The sequence below is a fragment of the Aethina tumida genome, chromosome 2 (genome assembly GCF_024364675.1).
Source record: "Aethina tumida isolate Nest 87 chromosome 2, icAetTumi1.1, whole genome shotgun sequence".
Lineage (NCBI taxonomy): Eukaryota > Metazoa > Arthropoda > Insecta > Coleoptera > Nitidulidae > Aethina > Aethina tumida.
In genome coordinates this window covers 25,620,490-25,633,035 of record NC_065436.1, presented here as the reverse complement: position 1 = coordinate 25,633,035, position 12,546 = coordinate 25,620,490, and the positions used below count along the sequence as shown (strand labels likewise).

Here is a 12,546-nt window from a genome sequence, read left to right as displayed (position 1 = left end):
TTTGTTATATTCTTGGTATATTGTGCCTGTTGAATCGATAATATTCCGGCGGTTTCTTCTTCTCTATTCCACGTTGGACTTTGATCTTCGACGCCGGCAAACTGTCGATTGCAAAACCAATCGTTCCTGGAACGTCCATCAGAAGCGGGATACCTATTTGAAATTAAATTTTGCGGTTAATGGACAATTTTCAACGGTATCTTCGAAACCGATAAAATAAATCTGTTCGTGTGAAACTCGTGTCAATTTGCACATTCGTTTCATGCCCGTTGTTATAGAAACGGAAAGGACACTGTAACTGGGGAATATAACATTGATATTCCAATTAATTTGTCTAATGCATGAACCGTGTAGCACACCGAAGGCTGTTTCAAATTACACATCGGTTTTTGTGATTGCACGTTACAACCGAATATTAATGCGAATTTTAGAAAAACAAACTAATTTCAAGCGAACAGGCATCAATTACATAAAGATCGAAAGTAACAGTTATGGAAACAATAGACGTGGATATTATACAGACGTACTTAAAAAAATTAATTCGCCCTTGAAATTGTTCTTTAGCCATTGCAAAATCGTATTTGGACGGTGTGAAATTGATATTTATATTTTGAATGTTTTTATTAGATGGGTTTCAAGTTTAACTTCTTTTAATTAGCCACTTTTACATTTTTTGCTTTGCTAGTTTAAAAAATTATATTATATTATATGGTTTTTGCCATTTTTTCAAGACAGTTCAGTTACGTTCTCGATTTAGAACTAATTAGTTATTATGTCGTTCAACCTGTTTATCATGGCCAATTAATTTTGGCTTCCTCCCAAATACTACACCTTCGAGGCTACAATATCATTTGTGTCAACACAATTACATTAACAATCCCGACAAATGGCGTCCAAAACAAACGATTCACAATCCAACAGCATCCGGCAGAAGAACCATAATCGAATTCATTTGCGGATAGAATGTGCGGACTCGTGCCACTAACGATTCTATAAATAAGCATGCACCGGTGGCACACAACAGAAGGCGATCCGCCGAAGAAGAGTGGAGAGTGAAGCAAAACGGGCACTTGTACCGATGAAACCGCAACGCTACAAGCAACCTGCTCGATCCTTCCAACCTGCAACGCAACATCACTTCTGCGTTTCGTTTCGTCCGTGCGTTTGTGAAGGTGAATTATGGCGGCGATTTGTCTTCCCGCGTTGCTGCAGTTGACGGCCTTATTCGACCGGACCGGGCATTAGTTCGGCTTTTATTGGCCGTAAGGGGGAATAATGAAAATTTCATGCCGACCTAAAACCGATACACGGCGCTACTCGTTGCGGTGTTTTGAATCGAGATGACTTGCACAGTGTGTAACTTATTCATCATTCATCATCGTTAGTGCCTTTTCATTAATTATTGTTTGTTTGTTTGTTACAGGTACAATGGTGTGCAAACTACATGTGATTCAAGCGTCACCCACCATCATGACATTAACTATGTAACTCTGAAGACTGCCAAATACTAAGACCACCAAATGGGTGCTAACATGGGAAAGAACGCATCCTTACTCGATGCCCTGCCGTCAGGCCAAGGAACGCTGCACGTGGTGATGCTGGGCCTGGACTCGGCCGGCAAAACCACCGCCCTCTATCGCCTCAAGTTCGACCAGTACCTCAACACGGTACCGACGATAGGCTTCAACTGCGAAAAGGTGAAGGGCATGATCGGAAAGGCCAAAGGCATCAACTTCCTGGTGTGGGACGTCGGCGGACAGGAGAAGCTGCGGCCCTTGTGGAAGTCTTACACCCGGTGCACGGACGGTATAGTGTTTGTTCTGGACAGTGTCGACGTTGAACGCATGGAGGAGGCCAAGATGGAACTGATACGGACAGTGAAAGCGCCCGAGAACTCCGGAGTTCCTATATTAGTTCTGGCCAACAAGCAGGACTTGCCAGGGGCCAAGGAGCCGAAAGAACTGGAAAAACTGCTCGGCTTGACCGAGCTGGGGGGTTGTGGTGCACCGGGGGGACACTTGTGGCATGTGCAGCCCGCCTGCGCCATCACCGGCGACGGTTTGCACGAAGGTTTGGAAGTGCTGTACGAGATGATACTGAAGCGTCGGAAACTCGCGAAAGAACGGAAGAAAAAGGCCAGATAGAAGGTATTTGGAGCTGTGAATGGATGCTCAGTGTAGTCAATATGAGTTTAGGTTATTGTAATTTTTTTGACTGATTACGTTTTAAATGTACGGAATGACTTTGGTGAGCGGCGGGTCGAAAATAATTTGTTCGATTACTGTCCGTGTAGCTGTGTCTTGATGGATTGGTTGTCTGGATAAATTTGCCAGATGGTTTTGAATGAGGTGTGGCAAATAATTACGTTGTATGTTGAATAATTAGAATGTTTCTTTGAAAAATGAAGGTAGATTATAGCCCTTCTAGGACATAGCAAAGGGAATCATTTTACAGATTCCATCACAGTTTTCCTAATTGCACACAAAGTATTTTTGATCCCCGTTCACGTTTTCTATAATAATTTCCACAAGTTAATGTGGTATTACACACAATATTTATCTTTAATAATTATAGGCGTACATGCTAGAGGATGAGTCAGTGTGGTTTGTTAGTTACTGATAGATGACATGAAAACGAGATAGCTTGCTCACGATTTTTAACATTTAGACAAATATTTTAATATAAAAATCCTAGCATGACATTTTACAGTTAAAACTTAGTATGTAACGCCAAGATCTTGCCTGAATGTTTAACACATTTAATCTAAATTGTACATAGTCAATGGAACAGAAACGGAAAGCACAAAAAATATTATTTTCTTACAAACATCGGTCGTATATTTTTGATCAAAACTTTTAAAATTTCAAAATAGTCGAACTAAAATTTAAAAATTTGTTCACGTGTTTCCAATAATTTGCTTTTGTTTGCACAAGCTTCAGAAAGTGAAGCCACTCACTAGATTATATTTAAGAACAAAGAAATCAGTGTGAAACATTAACCCTAAATAATTCCCAAGCGCTTTATTATGTCTAAAATGTGCAATTCTAGATAGTTAATTAATGATATTCTGAAATTAAATTAGCACTCAGGCTGTAATTAACTACTGCTTAGACCGCTTTAATCACATCTTATTGTACGTATGTACCGATGATAGTGGTTAGAACGAAAGTAAAAGTTGATGCATAAACGATTGTTTCAATGGAAACAATAACCGTTGATTGTAATTGATCTCTCTTCAACCACAAGAAAAACCGTAATTAGAAAATAGAGTCGTGATCTCATTTTAACAGAAATTTTAAATAACGGACATTATGGTTAATATTGTTTTAATTGGGGTAATGCTGTTGAAGATTAAGGAAGTTTAATTGTTGACAAATTTAAGTCCATTGTAATTACGAAATCGGGGTCAAGCCTCGTGACTTCCATTTTTCCTGAGTGCGAATTTAGTTTCCGAATGCAGTTCAACTTACCAGAACCAAAGGTGCTCGTTTATTTTTAAGTAGGTTTAGTTCATTGTTGTATATAGAAAATATTGTTACTACGTCGACTAGAAAGATTCAAAATTCGAGCAGCTACGACTTTTGTTTTAAAAAGTCGCCGTCGTGATCATTTTCAATTTCAATAGAATAGTCCGTCCGGAGAAATGCCACATTATGATTTTATCACAGGGTTGTGTCGAAATTGACAAAATTTAAATGGATATTCGAAAACTAATTGATATTTTGACTAAATCTATATATTTGTACAACATATCATAGATATGATTTTTCTTGAAATATTGTGATATTAAAATTAGGGGGTAATATCTTTTGAACTGAAGGTTCACTATCAATAACGTTGTGTTGGTGCCATTTTCTAAATTAAATTTCTCTTTGACGTAGTAACAGATCGGTCGACCAATATATTGAAAAACGAATTGTTCGATAAAACGGCCTTTGAAAACTCTAAATGTTTTGTATTATCAACATGTTCTCAAAAAATGCTTCGACAAATTTTTGTACACATTTTGTACCTATTTATTTGAAATGTGATTATTAATACTAGGTGTAAACTAGAATACTGTCATTATCTTAGCATTTTTTGTGATTCTCATAGGAGTTTGTCTTACAAATATATATAAAATGTTAATTTTGATTGTTTTTTATTTTAGTAGTGTATAAATACTATTTGTATAACATATAGATTTCTATATTTAATTATTGTTGCTAAAGCCATCTATGTAATTCTGTAAATATGTATCTAAATGTATAAACTATTATTTCTATTAAACCAATGTTTGTTTTTTATAATTGTTTTTTATTTATTTTATTAGTCATCAAGATTTTTATTTTTAAAAGCAAATTAAATTATATTAACTCTTCTTATCACATTGATAAAATCATAATTTATTAAGATTAATCTTGTCTTATTTAATGTGAGAGCAATTCTATATAATTTTGATTTTATGTTGTTTTTTATCTATTTCATATACTCAGTGACATAGAACACTTACATCCAGAGGTTAAATTTCATTCATTTTTGGTTTACTAAATAAATGGAGTTCTATGATGATCCAGACTCTCACTGACTTAGTACTGATCCAAAGAGGTTATCATTTTCATTGTGAGGTACATTCATTGCTACCTACCCTTTTCGCTGAAGATTAGCCAAAGTGTGTGGGAAGAAGGGTTCATTTTGGAAGTCTTCCGACTATGATATCCCACCCGTGTTCAACAAGTGATAAGTTCGGAGATCTTGCAACAAATTTAGATGCAGATGCTGGAACTACTCCAAGGTAACTTATGCAATATGCAGTGGGGGCATTATTCTCTTGGGAAACTGAATTTCCGAGATAAGGCAGCAAATGGATTTTCTCAATTCCCTTAATGTAACGTTGACACACCACTGAAGACGATCCCGTTCAATTCTTTGATGTGTACTAATTGTTCTTAAATCTCTTACAAGTTATTCACGTTCTTCAGACTACGCCTTCCAACAAATCCGGACATTGCTTCGACTCCGGCTTCAAACAAAAGTCTTGAATCTTTTAAGTCAATATTTCGTTCCTTATAAAATTCACTTAGAGGACTCAAATTTGATGTCTTTTGTAATAAAGATGTTTGAAATTAATAAAAGAATACTTTAAATATACAAGTGAAATGAATACTATACTACATCTGTACACATTCAAATTTTATAAAAAAATATGTGACACAAGAACTTTTCAACATAATTAAACATTAAATTGATTAAAAGTAGTTATAATCTATGAAATTATCAATATTTTAACAGTTTTTCAGAGCCACTAAGATAATTGCAGTCTAACTTGGATAACACGAACCATGATTTGCCACAAAAAAATTGAAAGAATGTTATAAATGTGTATTTATCATGTAAGTATGATTTAAGATAGATGTTTCAAAAAATATTCCTAAAGTATATTGCTTATCAAAAATTACATTTTTAAAGCCTATAAAATATGTAATACGTAATACAATAAATATTTTTATTATTATTATTGTAGAGGTTGTCTTTAAGACATTTAATTGGAAAAACTAATAATAAAATGTTATTCAGTTTAGAATTTAAGATGTTGTAATCATGTAAACACCATAAAGTGAATTGTAGGATTTTCCGACATTATTCTAATTAATCGATAATTGGTCTTAGAATTGCTACCGACAGGGAATGCCGTGCGGGTATGACAGGTATCATAGGAAAGTAAAAACCTCGAGGAGTTTACCTGAGGCAGGAGAAGCTTCGACTTTATGCCAAATATTTAGTCCGAGTTATTCGAGTAATCGAAGTTCAAGTTATCAAATAAAAATTACTATTAATATTCACCCTGGACCCCATTGAATTTCGACTGTATATTGTTGCAAATATTTACTTCACAATTTAGTAGATATTAAAAATCTACGTCATAAATTATTAATAGAAATTATCCGTTCCATTAATAAATATGTAGTTGAAATACAAAAATAATCTGTTTATGGTTAATACTACTTGAGAATATTTTTTTTACTTGAATCTGAATTTTTTGAAAGAGGGAAATGATTTTATAGCCCTGCTCAAAGTTTCAATTAATTTGTTAATTAAAACTTCCTCCAAATTTGCTTATCGTATCATTTTGTTTAAATCCAATATTCGAGCTGTAAATATGGCTCATTCAACACAACATGCTCAAACTCGAGCTGCTCGAGTCGAACCTAAACTTCTCAGATTACAAACCCCACGAGATTTGCCTGTATCCAACTAAAATACCACGTAATGTAGGTAAGTGTACAAAATATATTAATCTAAACAAATAAACATAATTGCCTGTGCGCAAAGGTGTTGTTCAATTTAAATTTAATTATGTCGCATCGCTACATTAATCCCATCAATTAAATCGCGGCCTATTTCTCGAAAACTGCCTCCAGAAGCGCCGAACAAGGGGACGAAGATCAATGCGAAAGGGAAGTTCAATTTGCATTATTAAAATTATTTAAGGCCTGGTGGCTGTGTGTATCAATTATGTTTAAACTCCATTAATTTCCAAAGACCGAGATTCCGTTTCCAGGTTTCTTTGATCCCTTTCGCAGCCGGCTCACACGTTATTAATTAACGAAGATTTTATTTTGTGCACAAAATTCTAAAAGGGCTTCTACCGTTTCTTCTCACACACACGTCGACTTCGTTCGTTTCCACCCGAGCAACGCACAAGCGATTTTATCCACTTTGTTGTTGGAGCATTTCGGGTGTGCTATTGTGGTCGATCGGGGACACAATCAGTATGCGGGATAATAAAGCAGATGTATAATCCGTGTTGTTTGGAATGAATGCCCCGCAGGTAGTCGCGCAAGTGAATTTAGAAAACTTGTCGTAAATACGTTTTGTGTGTGCATTAAAATACGTCTTGGATCGTTTGCTTTTCTTCAAACGATCACGTAATAAACACAGTTCTTTCGGACAGTTGCACAAAAGGCTAGAGTTTCAGGTATTTTTTGATTTTTAAAGAAACTTTTTAATTCTAATATTTTATACATAAGTTATACCCTGAAACCTGTACCAGTTAATAAGTTTGCTGTAAAATATCAGAAACATAACAAGAGATTAAAATAGTTTAAAAATTTATGTCGGTAAATCAACATAACAAAAAAAGTACAAATATTTTAAAATGAATTTAACATTAAACCTTTCAAGTAACAAAATGGAAAAAGATATTAGTTTCAAGTAAATCAAGAAGAAATAATGCTGAAATTACCTAATATACTCTATTAAATAATAAAATATTATTGTCATATAAGTGATAATAAGAAACTTTTTCTTCATTACTAAAAGTCATAAAAGAGTTATTAACTCCAGTAAGAAAAAACGTGAAATAAATAATTATTTTTAATTTTACATATTTGAATTGAAATATTGAAAGAGGTAATTTACATTTAAGTTTAAAACAGCTTTTAATCAATAATTGCCAATCCTCTATAAACAAATTTAACTTCCTCTTTATAATTAAATTGTTATTAAGCAAAAAAATTAAACATCGGCGAAAATAAATAATAATCACATTGTACATTGCAAGAATTTTTCGATTTTTAAATAAAATTAATTTCATATTTTATACAAAACCATTTAACTGAAACCTTTATTGTTGTAAAATATCAGAAACGTCACAAAACATATGTACATTTCAAAATTTATTTTGATAGTTCAGCGTAACAAAAAGAATATACATAAATAATTTAAAATGCATTTCAAATAATGGTAAAAGAATGCAACAGGATATTAGTTTTAAGTAAATTAAGAAGAAAGAATATTTTCAGCTGAATTTACCTAAAATACTGTATTAAATAATAAATGAGATATTATCACAAAGAACAAGAGGAGTACATAATTAAACAGATATTTTAAAAGCCATTTCATATAAAAAACTTCTATGTACAACATGTCGTATAAATGTGGTAATAAACTCTCTTCTTATATATAAAGTTCATAAAATATAGATAGGGATCATTATAAATTAAAGGGAGATGTTAACATTTATTTTAAAAAACAACCCCTATACTAAAAGTCATAAAAAAGTTATTAACTCCATTAAGAAAAAACGTGAAAAAAATAAACATTTTAAATTTACATATTTGAATTGAAATATAATATAGGTAATTTACGTTTTCTACGTTTAACGTTAAAATAACTACTAACTACTAATAAGTTTCTTTAATATAACTTTTAATCAGTAAAATAATCATCATCATCATCAGCAAATTCAAATTTGTTATCTTGAAATTGAAGTCTCAACTTCTTCTTTATCTTATTAAATCGTTTATTATGCAAAGAAATTGACATTGACAAAAGTAAATAATAATCAAATGGTAAATATGGTGGTAACACATACGGTGCTTTCAGAGAGTTGCACAAAAGACTTAAGTTGCAGATATTTATCGATTTTTAAAGAAACTTTTTAGTTCTAATATTTCATATTTAATACAAAAGCTTTTAACTGAAACCTTTACCAAGTGTTTGGTTTTATAATATGAGAAACGTCACAGAAGAAATATAGATTTTAAAATTTATTTCGCTAAATCAACATAACAAAGAGAATACATACAAATATTTTAAAATTGATTTAACGTCAAACCTTTCATATAAATGATAAAAGTATGGAAAAGGATATTAGTTTCAAGTAAATCAATAAGAAAGAATACTTTCAGCTGAATTTACCTAAAATACTAAAATAATAAATATTTATTCAGAAGATTTTATCACAAAGAACAAGCGAAGAATACATAATTAAACAGATATTTTTTAAAGCCATTTCATATAAAAAACTTCCATATAAAACATGTCATATAAATGTGGATTGATAAGAAACGCCCTTCTTATACATAACATTCATAAAATATAAATTGGGACCATTATAAAGTTAAGGGAGATGTTAACATTTATTCTAAAAAATAACGTACTTCTAAAAGTCGTAAAAAGTTATTAACTCCAATAAGAAAAAACGTGAAAAAACTAAACATTTTAAAAGTTACCTATTTGAAATGAAATATTACGGGAAAAAGTAAGACAACTTTCTTAAAAATAACTTTTATATTTAACAAGATAACACGAAATTTAAGAAATGGTCAATCACAAAGTAAAAAATATGGAGGATAAGGTGGAACTACACATTTAACTTAGGTGGTCAATAATTCGGCAAGTGATCTTGTTAAACTTGTCAAAATGATGCAGAATATTTTTTCCATTGAATAAAGAAAATTGAAAGAAGAAGATTTTTATGAACATAGACAATTTCTACCAGTTAGTCAATATGTATAATTACACCCCCAGTCCACAGTATAATATTAAAAATCTTCCTTGGGTTAAGAATTTTTTAAGTATTGCTCCACCAGGTTTGTCAACTTCAACCCTTTGTCCAGAATTGTCGTATCAACACATTTTTTATACGTTAAATAAAAATTACCTTCTTGTCACAAAAAATATAACAAGAAATAAAATCAAATAAATAAAAGCGGATTTTAGTAACATTTCTAACTAAAATTAAAAATTTTCTTGTACAAAATAAGATGCTCAAAGTTTAAAGAACACTTGTCACAGAAAATTGGAGAGATGTTGCAAAAGGAATCACAAATTGAATGGAGATTCTGAAATCAATTGCATTAATTGAAACAATGACGATAAGTTTCTCCATTGTAATAGAATAATACTCTAGACAAATTCCATGATTATATTTAGCACGAAATTTAATGCTCCGATGCCAGTTATCCACTAACTAATTACAAGAACCAACACCATAACCCCGGTAAACACCGTACTAAAATCTGTTTACCGAAAGTCCACTGAGATTTCATCTACCCGCTTGATACGGGGGAGTGAAAAATGAAAAAAAATATATATATACACGAACACGGCAGCTGTTTGAACTTGAGATCGTGGGAGGAAATGCAAATTCCGTTTTTAACACATGTGCACGTAAGCCATTTTTGTGGCAGATATGGGTTAAATAATTTGCGGCGTGGGAAGTTAAAAGCAGACGAAGCGATTTTCTTTTTTCAACCCCCCACATGCGGCAGCTGAATTATGATAAAAGGAGAATGGTGGCGAGACTTTTACGGCGATGTTTGAATAATTATGCACAGTTTTGGGACGTCAATGTCAACTTGTAGTGGAACATTTTCGTGTAATAAATTTTCTATTAGGAACTGTATCTTGAATTTAATATTATTTTGATAATTTTGGGTGATACTATTTTCCTAAAAAGATGGTGACTTCTTTTTCAAATAAGCTTTATTTTTATAAAATATATTCTTGTTTTTTGTATTTTTAAATTATATATAAAACTCGTATTTTATTTGGAATAACAGACTTCCTATTTACAATTGTTTTAGAAAAATTTAATTGTCTGTAATACTTCATAGAATAATGTATTATTAAAAAGTTAATTCTTTATATATAAAATAATCAAGATATATCTATTCTTTCACTTTTATTGCGATACCTCAATAAATATTCATTTTTATTAATGAATGAATGAATTCTACAACAAATCAACTGTCCAATAGTGTCATAGTGACTTTTACTGTCTCTGTAGATTAGTCGTGGCTACTCAGATAATGTTTTTATCCTTTAAAATTGAATTTAAACTAAGACTGGAGTGTAATATGTTGTAAAACAGACAATTAAACAAATAATAAAAGTTTTATATTAAATTTCAATGAATATTTTGTGCGTAAGTTCTCCAGAGGTACATTTAAATGTGCCTCTTCGCGTCAAGTCGTTCTTGAATATTTCTGTGTGGTTCCAACAATTGCGCATGCGCTTTAAGATCGGGCTAATGTTTAAGTGGTACGGGAGATGAGGCGTGCCTCTAGCTAATGAGATAACTCTAGAAACCACACAAATGAAATTCCCGGTGGATTTTTTATTAAATAAATGTGCATATCCAGTTTAAATTATAATCAACATGTTGTTAAATAAGTAAACCCTCCAATTCCTAATTTGAATTTACTTATAAATACTCATTTGTTAACATATCAATGCGTTGGTTACAAGCATTTTGTTAATCATCCCATGTGGAAATATTTTTGAAAAATTAAATATATCAAATATCAATCAAGATAAGTACATGACTCAAAATGTTAATAAGTTCAAAAATTTAAGTAGAATTCAAATATGCAACAATAGTTATAGGGTTTCGTTTGAAATACAAAGTTACATCAGATGATAGGTCTAGCCAAAATTTTATATAGATATATGTCTCCATAAATCTTTAATTAATCACTTACGTAAATCGACTTGTATATATTCAATTTCAATTTTTTAAATTAAAATATGTTAAACATTTTTATAACAAAGATTTTAAAGATACTTTCAAAATCTTTTTACATTCAGAACAAAATGTGTTAATTGAAATTTTCTTTGAAACTAATTACTTCCATAAAAGACATAGTAAAATAAATCAGAATGTTAAATTTTATTTTGCATGTAGTTATTAAAAATTTTTAAATTATACGTTATGTAAATATTTAATTAACTATTACACACAAAACACGAAATGTGTTATTTAAATACGTCAATTCCAGGGAAGCGTTATTAAAATAAAACTGTATTTTTAAATTAATTCTGTACTAAACTTTTACATAAAAAGTTTAGCAAATGGAATATATAGCTCAAATATATTTCAAGTATTATTACGTGTTACATTTTACATAAAGGAGTAAGTTATTTAAATTTTTATTTTTAAATTAATATTCTATTTTTATACATAAAAATAGTGACATATATTTTCGAGAAAGAAGACAAAAAAAAGAAAATAAATTTAATTTTTAATTGCAACCTACTGCAGATGAGTATAAAATTTAAATGATTAAACAAAGTATAAAATAATTTTTTAATTGAAATTAAATTCAACTTGAGGACCTCTTCATGCCGAAAAATTTAATACGTCTTTCACTGACGTAAACATAAAAAAATGAAAAAGTCAGCCCGTCGCTTTTCCCCTTAAAATCCAATTTAAACGAAGATTACTTGTCAACGTACCCCGTGCATCCACCTGTGAATAACACCCTTAAATCACCGTCACACCTGCAATTAGCGATCGGCTAATTAAAACGGCCCCGACGTCGTGCATCGAAAGCCGCGGCGCTCATTTGGACCGATCCAAGGGGGCCAGCGATCTGCCGTTGTGGCTGGTCGGATATTGATCGCACGGGCAACTGGGTTAGTGTATTCTCCCTCCGTCGACGTTGGAAAGGGAGGCGGTTGGCGGTTTGCAGGGGGCCCGCCACTGTTTATTTTCCGAAGGGGGCTGCGTAATTAAAAATGGGGCACATCCTTTGTTCAGGTGAAGGATTTTGGAATGCGGCGTCGGGAGAAGTTTAATTAATTTATGCTTGTTTTTATTAAATGTATAAGTTTGGAGCGGGTATGTTTTATATTGTTTCGGCTGCAGGTAATAAACATCTTTTTTAATTAATTTTGCTTCTGGCTGGCGAAATTCACCCTGATGGATGTCCGGTCTGTAAAGTTTCGTGGAAGAGGCACTTTTGCAGTATTTTATATTGAAATATTGTTCATTAGTAA

General features: G+C 31.8%; 1 protein-coding gene across 1 annotated transcript in view; it reads left to right on the top strand.

The window, feature by feature from the left end:
- The window catches only part of LOC109609020 (ADP-ribosylation factor-like protein 4C), a 32,146-nt gene extending 27,861 nt beyond the window's left edge, over positions 1–4,285 (top strand). Inside the window, exon 3 of the mRNA XM_020025635.2 lies at positions 1,424–4,285. Coding sequence (XP_019881194.1) covers positions 1,521–2,144 — 624 coding nt within the window. The 5' untranslated portion in view covers positions 1,424–1,520 and the 3' untranslated portion in view covers positions 2,145–4,285. The remainder of the gene's footprint in view (positions 1–1,423) is intronic.
- Positions 4,286–12,546: the final 8,261 nt, after the last annotated feature.